General features: G+C 67.0%; 1 protein-coding gene across 1 annotated transcript; it reads right to left on the minus strand.

Moving 5' to 3' along the window:
- Positions 1 to 2,705: 2,705 nt before the first annotated feature.
- Positions 2,706 to 5,387, minus strand: ELFN1 (extracellular leucine rich repeat and fibronectin type III domain containing 1). Its single transcript, XM_013975026.2, is given in 8 exon segments — positions 2,706 to 3,004; positions 3,007 to 3,444; positions 3,447 to 3,950; positions 3,953 to 4,130; positions 4,132 to 4,370; positions 4,373 to 4,787; positions 4,789 to 5,162; positions 5,165 to 5,387. Coding segments are annotated over 8 exon segments (2,412 nt in total). The 5' UTR covers positions 5,178 to 5,387; the 3' UTR covers positions 2,706 to 2,753.
- Positions 5,388 to 14,806: the final 9,419 nt, after the last annotated feature.

Consider the following 14,806-nt stretch of genomic DNA (forward strand, 5'->3'; position numbering starts at 1 on the left):
TTAAGTGAGCCTTCTCTGGAGGGCCGTGGGGGAAGCAAGCCGCTCAGGCCCCTGCTGGGCTCCGGCACAGAGCCTGGCACACAGGTGTGGGCTCAGTTGAGTGTGTCGTTTGTCCCTGTGTGCCTGCCTTCGGACGGGGCCGCCAGTGCGGCGGCTGTGCCTGGGACTGGCCGGCTAGGGCAGCGCTGAAGCCGGCGTCTGTCCCGCCCTGTCGCGTTTCCCGGGCAGGGTCTGCACTCTTGGACAGGTGTCTCGCTCCCCGGGCGCAGCCCGCCCCCTCGTCCCTCCGAGGTCTCGCTCGGCCTGCCTCCCAGCGGATCCTGGCTCGAGCGGGCCCCCCCTCCCCCGTTATACGGGCCGACGGTGTCCGCCCAGCCTGGCCGGCCAGGGCAGCTGCCCTCTCCCCAGGGCAGCACCTCTCGTTGTGGCAGTCGGATGCCCTGTAAATCAACGTCCACAGTGGCAGGGAAACAGCAGGCTGGGAGGCCTAAGCCTGTGTTCTGACCAGGACAGGCCCCCTCACTATGTGACTTAGGACAAGGCCCCCACCCCTGCCAGCCGGGAGCCGGCTCCCTCCTGCCCCGGCACCTGCGGCACAGCCTCGTGGTCTCCAGCCCCACCCATGTCTCTGGTTCCTCCCGGACCCATGAGCGGGCGGGAGTCTGCCCAAGAGCAGGGAAGCCTGGGGCGCCGTCTGTCAAGCAAGGGATGTGTCCTCAGAGGGGGCTCACTCGGAGGGCCGTCGTGAGGGGCGCTGAGTAGGCCCCACGGGCTAGGACTCATGAGGGTCACCTGGGGTGCAGAGGCGGATGGACCAGACCAGCCCGTGTCCAAGGCTGGGAGCCGCTGAGTGATGCCACCGACTGCTGCAAGGGTGCCGCCAAGGGAGGACACATTGGCGGAGGGCCATGTGAGCGGCCTGGTCCCCTCAGGGGGTGTGGCAGCGTGGGCCGAGACCGCAGACTGCTCCCGCCCCCCGCCTCCTCGCCTTTGCATCGCTGAGGCTCCAATTCACCCGCGTTGCCCTCAGGCGTCTGGTGCAGAAAAGAGTGAGTGGGTCCGCCCTGGACGCAGGGGCGGCGGCAAGCCAGGAAGAGGCCAGGAAAGGACCGCCGGGCAGGAAGAGGAGGCCGGGAAGGGCTCGGCGGCCCACAGGGGGTTCATGCTTGTCCCTGGAGGGCTCCACACCCCCACGCTGGACCGAGGATGAGGGGTGGGCACAGGGCCCCCCACGCGGGCCAGCTGTGCCACAAGGCTCCCAGGATGGCGGCGTCTCGTCCTCCAAGCCTTGCTCTGGCTCCCAGGGGCACCTGTTGACCTTGGCAGCAGGCAGCCCTGGGTGCCAGCTGGGAGGGGGCCCAGGCTTCCGCAGAGACTTTGGAGAGTCTGGTGTTCGTTAAACATGCTCACATCTCTCCACCAGATTCGGGGCCACAGCTGGGGGACTGAGGCAGGTCCTCAGAGGCTGCACGGCCAAGGGTCAGCTCAGCGGCCCAGGGACCTGCCGATATCCGCGATCTCGTGGCTCACACCCTGCAGCTGGGCCGTCCCAGCGTTTGGAGGGCCCCGCCTTCCCCAAGCTCACCCCACTCCCACCGAACCCTGCCAGCGTATGCAGGGTCCAGGCACACAGCCTACTCCACCTTGGCCCAGCTCCCTCAAACCCTTTCTGCCCCATCCACGCCGCCTCTCAAAGCCCTCCCCAGCCCAGGGTTGGCTTCCCATCCCCAAGGCGCCTCAACCTGCCCCAAACCCAAGGTCACTCACCCACACCTCTTGCCCCAAGTCCCAAAGAAAAAACGACTGCCAAACAAGTGTTGGAATTTTTTCCTTTGCAGAATTATTTTTAAGTAACAGTTTTTTTTTCCCTTTCTCATTTTACAGCAAACATTGCAATATAGAAATATTTCTCTATACAACGGAGGAGGACAGTGCACAGTGGGGGCAGGGCTGGAACGCACCACCCCGCCCCGCCACCAGCCGTCTGCAGGCACAGCCCTTCCCGGCCCCCAGGCCCAGGGGTCCGGGACCCTCCCAGAGACCACTGCGCCTGCGTTGGCTCTGGCCCCTCTCCAGTGGCGGTGACGAAGAGACGGACTAAAGAGAATCCACAGAAAGCCACAGACGGAGGAGTTGTGCGGGGGCCAGGCGGCCACACCCCCCCACGTCGAGCGTTTTTTTATCTTTTAAAGGAACTTTAAAAAAAAAAGAAGGCAGAGAAAAAAGAATCAAAGATATGAAAAAAATCCCCCTCCCCGGCCCCCCCCATCCCTAAGACACAGTTTCGGAAAGTCCGTGTGGTGTGGTTGTGTGTTGCGCGCGCGCTGTATGTGGTCGGGGCCCCTCACACCGGCTGAGAATGTCTCGGCAGGTGCACGCCCAGGCCAGCCACCGCGCCTCTCCGTTAGGCCCTGCCGGCCGCCCCTCCTCTACTTTTGCCCGCAAAGCCCAGGGCTTCAGCAGTTGCGGTGGTGTGTGTGCGTGTGTGTGTGCGCGCGCGCGTATGTGGACGGGCCCCTCACACCAGTGAGAATGTCTCGGCAGGTGCACGCGCTCAGCCACGCGCCCCTCCCGTTTGGGCCTGCTGGCGCCCCCTCCCCACATCGCCCGCCAAGCCCAGGGCTTCAGCAGTTGCGGTCTGTGTGTGTGTGTGTGTGTGTGTGTGTGTGTGCGCGCGCGCGTGCGCCGTGAGTCTCTGGGTTACAGACGGTGCAGCGGCCTCCTGGCCTCTGGGGCCCCGGGCGCGGCCCGGCTCAGGACTTGTGCTGCGCGGACACGCCCTTCCAGTAGTCCAGAATGTCGTGCAGGTCCTCGTCCTTGGCGAACTGCACCTTCCTGCGCAGCGCGTGCCCGGCCGCCACGCACTCCCCGGCGTCCCGGCGCCGCCGGCGGCTCAGTCTGAAGCGGCCCCAGAGGCTGCGGGAGGCGCGGCAGGCGTACTCGGGGCTGGAGGCGTAGCTCAGGTGGCGGTACTGCGGGGACAGCGGCGCGTAGGCCAGGTCGCGGGCCGCGGCCGCGTCAGCGGCTCCAGGATGGAGGCCTTGCGGCCGCCCAGGCTCTCAGGCGGCGCGGGCGGCGCGGGGGGCTCGGCGGGGTGGGGCCCGGGGTACGAGTGTCGGTGCTCCGCGTACTGCCGGCCCTTCTCGGGCTCGGCCCGCAGCACGGCAGCCGCCGGCGTCACCGTGAGGATGGCCTCCGCCGCGGGCGACCCCTTCTCGATGTACTTGGCCTCGTGCAGCGCAGGGGGCTCGGCGCGGAAGGGCCGCGGGCTGCGGGCGGAGCCGCTGGACGAGGAGCTGGCCCGCGGAGCGCCAGGGGCGGCCTCCAGGCTGTGGTGCCGCTGCAGACCGCAGGCGTCCTGGTAGGCGGGCGCCAGGAAGCCGCGCTTGCCGGCCGGCGGCTCGCCCGTGGACACAGCCCCCGGCTTGCCGCCCTGGAAGGAGCGGACTCGGCCTTGAGGGCACCGATGCAGCTGCTGATGATCTGGTTGACCTTGTCCACCTCCTTGGCGATGGTGGAGATCTCGGCCACCGAGCTCTGGCTGTCGGGGCCCGGCCGGCCCGGCTCCTCGTCCCTGCGCTCTGCCTGCTCTGCCGTGCGCACCTCCATGTAGCTGCCCTTGCTGCCCTTGGGCGTCCCGCTGCCCTCCGCCAGCTGGTACTGCTCCACCTCCCCGGCGGCGGCGGGCAGGTATGGGATGCGGGTCACCGCCTCGGGGCCCAGCAGCGGGCCCTGGGACAGCGGGGCCAGGCCGGGCGCCTCCAGCTCGGGCCCGTACTTGAGCTCGATGATGGTCTTCTTCAGGCTGCCGGCCGCCGCCGCCGCCTGCTTCTGCTTGCCCTCCCGCCGCCGCCGCCGCCGCAGGCAATAGTAGACAGCGCCCAGCACCACCACCATGCCGAAGAGGCAGCCCAGGACGGTCATGATGTGGTGCGTGGCCGCGGAGGGCTGGGCACGGGGCCTGGCGGGCTGGGCGGCTGCGGCAGGCAGATGGTGAGGCAGGTGTGGTTGTGGTGCAGGCCCGAGCTGCTGGACACCACGCAGTACGTGTAGTTGGTGAGCGCGTACAGGTTGGTCAGGCGGATCTCCTCCTGGGCCCGGGTCAGCCTGGACACGGTGGACGACTTGCTAGTTGTTGAAGTGCTCCAGCGTGTACATGCGGGTGAACGGGCTGGGCAGCTGCACCGTGATGGTGGCCGAGTTCTGCGTCAGCTGCTTGACCTTGATGAGCGGGCGGGCCTCGGCCTGCGGGGCCAGCGTGGGCAGGGCCACCAGCGGCGTGGTGCCGTCGCCGGAGAAGCACTCGTCGTCGGCACAGGGGGCCTCGCTGGGCTCCGCGGGCGGCGCGGGGGGCGGCGGGGGCGAGCGGCCGGCGGGGGGCGGCCGGGCGCCGGGCGCGTCTCCGCCGCGTACGGGCCGTCAGTGCACACGGACTGCAGCTTGCCCAGGATGCTGCGCTGGCCGTGGCGGCCCTGGCCCAGCAGGAAGTAGCCGGAGTAGAGCGGCGGGGACTCGCATTGCACGCGGTCATGGGCCTGCGTGGCGTTGGCGAAGGCCGCCAGCCAGCGCAGGAAGCCCAGCAGCTCGCAGGAGCAGTAGAAGGGGTTGCTGTAGAGCTCGCACACCGAGAGCCGGGCCAGGCCCGCGAAGGTGGCGCTGTGCAGCCGCTGGATGCGGTTCATGGACAGGTCCACGTTGACGATGTTGGGGCACTCCCAGAAGGCGCCGGGCGCCACCGCCTCGATGAGGTTGGCCTGCAGGTACAGGTACTCGAGCTTGCCCAGGCCGCCGCAGCACGCCCTCCGTCAGGTTGCGCAGCCGGTTGTAGCCGAGCTGCAGCACCTGCAAGTTGAACTGGCCCGAGAAGGCGCCGTCCTCGATGTAGCCGATCTCGTTCTTGGTGAGGTTGAGGTACGTGAGGTTGCCGAAGCGGCTCAGCGCCGCGTACTGCACGCTGCGGATGCGGTTCTCGTTGAGCCGCAGGTCCACGATGGTGCTGTTGATCTGCTGCGGGATGGCCTCGTAGGGCGGCTGGTTCTGGCTGCAGATGGCCAGCCACACGAAGCCCTTGTCGCCCTCGATGAGCCAGCAGTCGCCGCGCGCCTGCCCGCCCGCGTGCAGCAGGGCGGCCGCCACGCACACCCACACCCACGGCGCCCCCGCCCGCACCCAGCCATCAGGACCCGCCCGCGGGGGCTGCCCGCTCAGCCTGCCCAGGGTGCGGGGTGGGGGCCTGAGCGGTGGGAGGGGAGGTCGCCTGCCTGCTCAGCGGCGTCCCAGGCGCATGGCCGCGCAGCCCGCGTGCTGTGAGGGAGCACCACCCTCACGGCCGGCCGCCTCGCTCCATCTGCCCGTGTCCAGCCTGGGGCCTCGGCCTGCTTCCCCATCGGTCCAACCAGTCCTGCAGGAGACGAAAGGGGAAACGGGTCAGCAGGCCTCCCCATGAGCACGGGTCTGGTGCAGGCTTGCACCCAGCCCGTGGGACGTGGAGGCATGTCCGGGGTGTCGGTGATGAGGAAGGGGGTCCAGGGGGCTCAGTGGGCAGTTCTCTGACCGGGGGCAGGCGTCCACCACAGCCTTGACGCGTGAGAATCCAGCGCCAAGCTGGATAGGTGGGCACACCAGGGTCAAGGCTGCCGTCACTCAGCCAGGGGTGATGGGGGTGACAGGTGCCCCGCCGTGCGCCCTAGGTGGGGCAGCTCTGAGCCCCACCCCGGGTCCTGAGCTGGGGTGGAGGGAAGCCCTCCTGAGCTCCTCTCAAGGGAGGTGTGGACGCTGCACTCCGGGCCTGCTTCCTCCAACGAGCTGTGGACCCCGAGGCTGTTAGCACCGAGTGGGGCCCAGCAGTAAGGACTGGGAGGATGATGTCCCCCGGCTCAGGTGCGGACACCGCCTGTGGCCCCGACTCCCCCCCCACCAACCCCACCCCACCCTGGGTCTTGGCTGTGAACGAGCGCCTTGCTGTCTGCTCCCCCCAAACCCTGAGCTTCTCTAGAGCAGGACCCCCGATCACACACAGCCCCGCCCCACGGAGCCGCGCGTGTGCGGAGATGTGGCCAGGTGGCCTCTGGGTTGGTCCTGCTCCCCAGGACCCCACGGCCGTCTGCGGGGCTCTCCCCTCTCCCCCCTCGTATTTCTCCCGCAGGACGGAAGGATGGGGGTGTGTTGCTTGTTACTGTTTGGATTTACAGCGGCCTTGTAACCGCTCTGTGGCCTGGCAGGCAGCCAGCTGACTGTATTTCACTGATATTGACGTTTGCAACTAGTCTGCACTGAGGCGGTTTAAATTAGGAGAAAAAAATAATGATGTGCAATGGATTTCTCACCCTTTAGAAACTTCATCAAGAACAGTTCTGACCTCGCTCCTGCAGGAGAGTCTTCCTGATTTAAAGCAAGGGGAAGGGTCAGCAGGTGTGGGGGCAGGAGAAGGTCCTGGCTTGGCCCAGCGCTGCCGTACGACCCCCAAGAAAGCTCGGGGCCTCTCTGGGCCAGACCAGAAGCGGCTCGGAGAGGGGAGACCTGGGGCTTGCTTGGACCCCTCCCCTTGGGGAGCAGCCCCAGGGTCCTTGTGTGGTCCTCTCCTCACGTGAAATCTACACCCCCTGGGGCCATCACCGCCGCCCAGCACCTGCCCCATCGTCCCTGTGCTGAGACCGGGGTCGCTCTAGTGCCCAGAGTGGGCAAGCAGCCAGGCCTGTGCCCAGGGCTACAAGCCCTCGGGGCAGCAGGTGTGGGCGGGAACACCAGGCGGCCTCCGCCAGGCATGTGTGGAGCCCAGCTAGGAGGTGCAGCCTGATCATAATCACCTTTAATCTCTTGCTCAAAATAACCCAAAGTCAAGTTAAGGAGGATTACAGGCCTAAAGAATCCTTATCTCAGCGGGCGGGGGAGGGGCTTCCCAGCCTCGGCACACCCCGGTGCGCATCTGGCCGTGTGCACGCACGCACACGCTGGGACCTGCGTGCGCATGGGCCTGTGTGCCTGGAGGTGGATGCAGCCTCGCTCCAGCACCCGAGGGTGCCGGCAGCTGGGCTCCAGCCGGGCGGGGCGCACTGCCTCCAGCCCCAGGTGGGGGTCTAGGGCTGTGCTGGTTTGGTGCCTGCTACTGGGTCCAGCCTCGCCCCGCGGGCACCCCTGCCCTGAGGCCTGTGAGACAAGGAGGCGTGGCTGGGTCCTGCCCACCGACTGGCCTGGCCCAACGGGCTCTGCTGGTCAGCCCGCCCTCAGCCCCTGAGCTCCCCCGCCCCAGAGCCTGGGCTGAGCGGGAGCCGGGCTGGGGAGACGGCGCCTCAGTGAGAGTGTGGGTGTCAGAGGCCGCCCCCCGCGGCGCGCCAGAGCTGCCTCTGCCCCCATGGCCATGGCCTCCGAGATCGGGGCAGTAGGGCGTGGGGGTGATGGGGGAGGGGCCGCGGTCAAGGTCACCCGCGAGGGGCTGGACAGCAGGCGCCTCATCCCCGGGGGGCCCCCTCGGGCACCGTCTGCAGCGTCACCCCAAACCCCAGGCTGCCTGGCGGGACGGGACCCCAACCCCAAGGACAGGGGACCTCGGGGAACAGCTGGCCGACCACCTAGGAAGGTCCGGAAAGTTCCCCCAAGCTGCCCTGCCCCTCGGGCTCACGTCCCCTTGTTCATCCACATACCGCCCCTCCGACCCACCCCAAGCCGTCCTCGTGCCTGCTCACCCCTGCCCCAGGCGCTCCATGCTGCCACATGGCGGAGTGCGTGCCCAGGCCCAAGGGACCAAGACACCTGCCCCGCCTGCCCCCGACTCAGGGCCCAAGGGACCAAGACACCTGCCCCGCCTGCCCCCGACTCAGGGCCCAAGGGACCAAGACACCTGCCCCGCCTGCCCCCGACTCAGGGCCCAAGGGACCAAGACACCTGCCCCGCCTGCCCCCGACTCAGGGCCCAAGGGACCAAGACACCTGCCCCGCCTGCCACCCGACTCAGGGCCCAAGGGACCAAGACACCTGCCCCGCCTGCCCCCGACTCAGGGCCCAAGGGACCAAGACACCTGCCCCGCCTGCCCCCGACTCAGGGCCCAAGGGACCAAGACACCTGCCCCCGCCTGCACCCGACTCAGGGCCCAGGTGGAGCGGGGGCCTCACTCTGCCCGGCCAGCCCTCCCCCTTCCGGGGGTCCCTGTGCCCCTGCTCCCCGGCACCTGACGTGGGGCCCCCCGCCCCGCCCCCCCCCCCCCCCCTCACCCCCCCCGACCCCCTCACCCCCCGACCCCTCACTGTCCCCCGCGGTGGCCCCCCCGCCCCGACCCCTCACCGTCCCTGAGGCTCTCCACGTTCCACGGGCCCCCGTGGTGGTCTTTCCCCCCACAGCAACCACAGGGTTCTCTCCACGTGCCTGACCCTGCTGCCGTGGGTCCCAGACTCAGACACAGCTGCTCCCCTTTCGAGCTCAGGCTCCCGATGGGGCGCGTCCTGCCCCCAGCACTCCTCACGCAGAAACCAAGTTCTGTCCTCAGGTGCCCCCACGGCTCCCAGCCACAATCCTCGCTTCCCGCCACGCCCACTGTGCACCGCCCGGGCCCAGCCAGCCCCTTCCCTTGCTGGAATGAAGCCCACTGCCTCACCCACGCTCTACCTGCCAACAGCCAGGGCACCGGAGAGCCTCAAGGGACCCCGCCATCCACACCCCAAAGGACAACCATCCTTCCCCGCAGGGAGCAAGACCCAGGCCCCCCACACGGACCTGCCAGGGCCTGCCCAGCACCCTCTGCCCTCCAGCTGCCCCCGCACAGCCGCTCCAGCCCGAGGAGACTCCTCCTCTCGGGGCAGGGGCATCACAGGCCAGTGGCCCCCACTCTGAACCAGCTTCTGACTGTCCATCACCCCTTCCCTCTCTGCCCACCACCGTCTCCTGACAGGCTCCTTGTCCTCTTGATTCATTTTCTAGACGAAGGTCCTCTCCATGCTGGGATGTGAACTCCAGAGGGAAGCGTCCAGTCCGCACCATGACGCCCCAGGCCCAGAGCAGTGCCCAGCGCGGGGGAGCCACTGGGCCAGACAGCAGCGGGCACACCTGCTCCTTTTCCTCATCTGAGAGACAGGGAGGAGTGCCCAGCTCACAAGCACCAGCTGCTTTGGTTTCACGGGGTTGGCGGGAGGTGCCCCTAGGCCCGAGGGCCACCCTGGCCTGAGTCCCAGCAGGACCAGGAGCACGTGTGTGAGGTGCCCTATCCTGTGCCCAGGGCGACGCAGCCCCGGGCACGAGTGCTTTCACAGCCGTTGGGTCCGCAGGCCTCACCGAGGTCCTGCAGGTGAGGGGACAAGCACGGCCACCATGCCCTCCGGGCCCCCAGAGCCCCTCAACGCCAGCCCTGTCCCCAAGGAGGGGCCCAACGGGGACGGCGAGCGTGAGCCCGGCATCACGTTCTCTCCGTCATGTCAGCGCCGGCCTGGGTCGCTGCTAATGAAGTGAAGAAGTACGGTGGTTCCAGGCTTTTAAACTTCTTATGACTGCATCTGCACGGTCACGGGCGCCACGCGGGCACAGAAGCACCTGTTCATAGGCCACGGGGTGCTGCATCTGCACGGTCACAGGCGCCATGCGGGCACAGGAGCACCTGTTCATAGGCCACGGGGTGCAGACGAGGGCCAGGGCTGGCCGAGGAGCCCGCCGACCGAGCGGGGAGGACTCGGTACCTCCAGAGGGCCACGCGGGCTGAGGGCCAGGCGCGGGGAGTCACGTGCCCACTGCCTCCTGCCATGCCAGGGTTCTGCCAACAGATCATGTTAACAGCTAACGTTTGCCGGGCTCTGCAGCCTGGCGCTGCCATAGAGTCTGCGGGTCGTGGGGGACACCTAAGGGCGGTGGGGACCATGAGGCAGATGGCGTGACCCGGACCAGCCAGACCAGCCACGCGGCCTGCCCGCAGGAAAGCAGCACGGAGCCAGCCGGGACACAGGTTCCCAGGCCGGGACTGGCACGCCGGCCACGCCATGCTCCGTCTCTGTGACCACGGGCTGGTTACCCGACCTCTCTGAGCCTGCTGCTTCCTCGGTCAAACGTAACAGGGAGGCCAACGTGACCGGAGGCGTCCCACGTGGGGTGCTCTGTACGCCCTGGTGTCCCTTGCAGCTGCCCGCCTTGCAGACAGGGAGGATCCCTGGGCAGCGCTCGAGAAGGCCGGCCCCCCAGGGCAGCGCTCCAGAAGGCCGGCCCCCCAGTGTGCCCACGGGGGGCGGTCCCAGCTCAGCACCCACCCAGAGCCTGCCCTCGCCTGCCCCCTGCCTCCCTGGGTGCCCATGGAGGCTGCCACGGGCTCCCACAGCAGGCGGCCCAGCGGCGCTGACTCAGCAGGGCTGGAGCCTCAGGACCTGGCCACGGGGTTGGGGCGGGTGAGCCCCAGACCTCGGCTGGCGGCGGCCTCGTCCTCTGGGAGGTGTGAAGTGGAGGGATCACCCCTGCCTTCCACCCTCAGGGGTGGAGCCGGACGAGGGCCAGGCGCAGAGGCGCTGCGTGCCTGACCCGCCCAGCGTGCCCTCTTACTTCCTCTAGGGTCCTGCTCGTGTTGAGTGCCTACTGTATACCAGCCCACTTCCCCCATCTCCAGGGAGGCAGGTGTCAGCGTTACATGACTGGATGGAGGGGAAGCGGGCTCAGGGCAGGAAAGGCGTTGGCACGGGGTCAGGCCCTCCCAGAGCGAGGGCGGGCACGCTGCTCACACCCGCTGCTGTTCGAGTCCCGGGGGGAGGCGCCTGAGCAGCAGGAGGCTGGGGGGCTGGAGTCCTGCCTCCTCCCCCACCCCGCCCACTCCAGCCCCCGCCCCAGGCCCCCACCCAGGCTGATCTGGAGTTAATTAGGGACCCACACATTTCACGGTCTGTTATGCTTCCACTGGGCATCTTTTTAAATTAAAAACATGATGTACGGCATCGTTGGAGGGAGAAATCACTTTGCAATGGTTTCCTGCTCGGTGCTGGCAGGACGTAGGCGAGGGTAGCTGGCTGGCCTCCGGGGAGGGGGCTGACGCGAGACCCTCTCCAGGAACACAGGTGTGGCCTGTGCTTTGGACACGTGTCCCCGACACCAGGGGCGGGTGGAGGTGTCTGCCGGGCCCTGTTCCCCTCACAGCCCCAAGGGCCCTGGCGCCAGGAAGCTGTCTTCGGTCAGACCCGAATCTCATTCTGAGGGCTGGTGAGTCCGAGCCTGGACGCGGAGATCGTCTTTTCTGCTCCTGCTGGTGGTGAACCAGGGGCCCTTCTGATTCCCTGAGCCCAGCCTGGCAGGGGGCAGGGATGGCACTCAGGCCATGGGGAGGGGCCAGGGCCCCCTGTGCTCCCCGTTCACGCGGTCGCACCTCTGCACATGCGGGCCCTGCCTCACCTTGCCAGGCTGCGATCATCCATCAGAGCATACTTGCCGGCCACGGTTAACGGTATTAAAGATTTGGGGCATGGTTTTGGAGCAGAGGTTATAAGTGGACAGTTAGCCCTCACATGCTAAATTAGTATGGGGAATAAAGCTCCAGGCAGAGTCGGTCTTAAGAAGTCCGTGCAGTGTTGCAGCCTGGGCACGTCTGCAGAGCCCAGTGGCCTCGGGCTGCTCCTGGGGATCAGGTGGCCGGGCATCTGAGGACACGTGTCCCTGCGCCCGCGACCTGCGCCATCAAGTCCCCAGATGCCGTGTCCTTCCAGCAGGCTCCCCGCCATCAGCTGCCCTGCACACGCCAAGAAACCCCCCAGACGTGTCAGCCCCGCGCTCCGAGGGTCCACCAGCCCCACCAGGTCTGAGCTTAGAAAACAAACCTGGAAGCTGCCTGGTCTCATCACACCCGAGGCTGCCGCTTCCAGAGGGGACGCTGCCCACAGCCGGGCCTGGGCCAAGGCGCGTGCTCCTGTGTCACCGCAGACACTCGTGTCCATGTGCATGCATCACCAGAGAGAGAGCATGGCTCTCGATTGGGCTGCCCCGCCCGTGGGGACAGCAGACCCTCCTGAGACCGGACGTCTGCCTGTCTGAGCATCCCTGTGTCTGCATCCGTCCATGCAACTTGCCTCCAGCAGGAACAGACTCCTCGGGCACAGAGAAGGGTCAGACCTCACGCGCCCCACCCCACGGCAGGCACAGTGGGGTCGTCAGGACTCTGCCCCCGGCCGGGGGGTGCCACTCAAGCCTGGCCCCCTCCCCCCACCCCACAGCCGACCAGGCCCCGCCCCGCCCTCCACACCTTTCCTCTGACCTACAAGGTGGTGGCCAGCTCACTTTTCTCACACTTTCTCCAAGATGCTGTTTCCTCTGCCTGGAACACCTCTCCCCCAACCCCAACCCGCCCCGGCCAAGTGTCCTCCGTTCAGACGCCAGGCTGGGGCCGGGGCCTCCCCTGGGTAATCCCCAAAGCTGCCGGGGCTTCTCCACTGGGACCCCACCCGTCAGATCCCAGGCAAAAAGCCCGTGGCCGGCAGGGCTGGGTCCCTCTGCCCGGTGCAGAGCGGGACATGCCCTGAGCCCGTGGCAGCCCCCATCGCTAGAGGACACGCTGCTCGGCCCCCCTGGGACGCCCCCCACTCGCCTCTCTCCCGGAGGAATCCTCGTGGGGCACTTTTTGGGAAGTGAGCTGTCCCGGGCTCACCCTCTGCAGTGGCCTCTGGGGACTCTTCTGCTCCCGATCACACGACCCCCCCCCCAGGTTTAAATCAATTTCTCCACTGGTCAGAACGGCCATCCTCAAAGTCCACGAATGACAAGCGTGGGGGGAGGGGGCCCCGCCTCCGCGGTGGGTGAGAATGCACAGGGGGAGCAGTCGCCGTGGAGAGTCTGGAGGCTCTTCAAGAGACTAAAGCCGGAACCGCCAGGCAGCCCCGCTCCCGGGCGCACACGCGAACACACGGACTCACGCCTGCCCCGCGGCTCCCCGCAGCGCCGTTCCCAACAGGCGAGCCGGGGAGACAGCGGGACGGCCGTCGAAGAGGCGCGACAGAGATGGGGCGCACGGCCACGACGGGAAGGAGACGACGCCCTGCGCAGCAGCACGGATGCGCCTAGAGGCCGCCCTTGCGGAAGGACAGACGCCGCGCGACCGCCCTCGCCTGCGGACTCGAGACGCGACACAAGCAGGCTCACAAGCGAGCTCACAAGCACGCTCACGGCGCACACGCCGAGCGGCGGCTGCCGAGGCGGGCGGCGCGGGGAGGCACAGGAGCCCGGGGGAGCGGATGCGACCCACACCCAGGGCGCCGCGGCCCCGCCTTGGTGGCACAGCGACCGGTTTCACGGGGGACAGCTTTCCACGGACAGGGCGGGCGTGGTGGTGGCTCCGGCGGCAGCGCGAGCAGCGGGGGAGCTTCACGGCTCGCGTGCTCAGCCCCTGCTGTGTGGCCTGTTCCTAACGGGCAGCCCCAGGCCGGGGACCCGACACCCAGGGCGGACAAACGCAGGGTCCCCCTGTGCGGCACACGGGCGAGCCCACAGCCCGCGACAGACGCCACGGAGGGGAGACGCGCGCGCACGTGTAGGCGGAGCACTGCTCCACAGCGGGGCCCGCGCCGACCAGGCTGCGGCGGAAACAGCTACGCCACGGTGCCCGTCGGGGGCTTCCACACGCAGGGGCAGGAATCCTGGGCACGTCCTTCGCGGGAGACCTGAACACGCCGCCGAGGTGCGGGCGGGGCTGCGCGGAGCCCGTGAATCAACCGGCAGAGCCTCCAGGTCATGGGTGCTCCTGCGTGGCCCACGTCGCTGCTGCTGTTTCCCCCGGCATCTCAGGAAAACTGCACAGTTCTTCATAATAAGCCCACTTTCTTCTTGTAAATGCGTTCCTAGGAATTGGTGGAGGGTTTCTTTGCTGCCACTGCGACTGGGGACTGTTCACTCCATTATGTTATCCAACCAGTGGCTGCTGGTACGGAAGAGAATTATTGATCCGTGTGCACCCGCGTCCTGCTCAGCCCAGCACCTCCACCGAGTTCCCATTTTATTTTTTCACTTGGTTCTCTTGGGTTTCTAAGCTCTCAAATCACATTGTCTGCAAATAATTTCAATTCTTTCTCATATCCCATTTAATTCTGTTTCGTGTCTTATTGCTACGTCCAGAATATCTGGACAGTGATAAAGGGCACACTGCTGGGTATTTTTTAAGAAAAGCTTCCGAGTTGGAATCAAGAAACTCAATCACCTAGAACGACACTGGCTGTTGAGCTGAGACACCGAGCTTCAGTGTGATGAGAGTCTCTCTGGCTCTGCTTTTAGCAATTACTGTAAATCACTGGCGCTGGTTTCATCATAGGCCTTTCGCCATCTATTGCCGTGGCATGACTCACCTGCTAGCACCAGGTATCACATTAACAGCCCTCTTACTATTGAGCCATCTTTGAATTCTTCCGATACATCCTACATAATCATGGCAGAGTCTCTGCCTGATACTCTGTGGAACTGAATTTGCCTGTGACTTACCGAGGATTACTGATCTACTATTTGTGGGCGAGATCCCTGCCGGGCTTCTTTGCTGGGCCGTCTTCACAGTTTGCAGTCTGGGTGGGGCCCTTCTCGCTCCCGGCCTCCTGGATCTGTGAGCTCGCATCCGCCCTGGAGAGCCATGAGGAAGCCCCACAGGCCGGTCTGCAGATGCACGGCCGGCTGGTCACGGGGAGCGCCACCCCTACCTGTCTTCCGTGCATTCCGGGTTTACAGGAGTCGGGTCGGCTCGGCTCAGGGCGGGTGAGCAGCAGGGAGACCTCGGCTGGGAAAGCTCAGGACCCGCGCCTCGCTCGGGCGAGTCCTGCCCGGCCTCCACGGGGCCCAGGGCGGAGCGGGGAGGGCTGCCCAGGGGCCAGGGGAGGGAGACCCAGCC

This window comes from Capra hircus, unplaced genomic scaffold (assembly GCF_001704415.2).
Source record: "Capra hircus breed San Clemente unplaced genomic scaffold, ASM170441v1, whole genome shotgun sequence".
NCBI lineage: Eukaryota > Metazoa > Chordata > Mammalia > Artiodactyla > Bovidae > Capra > Capra hircus.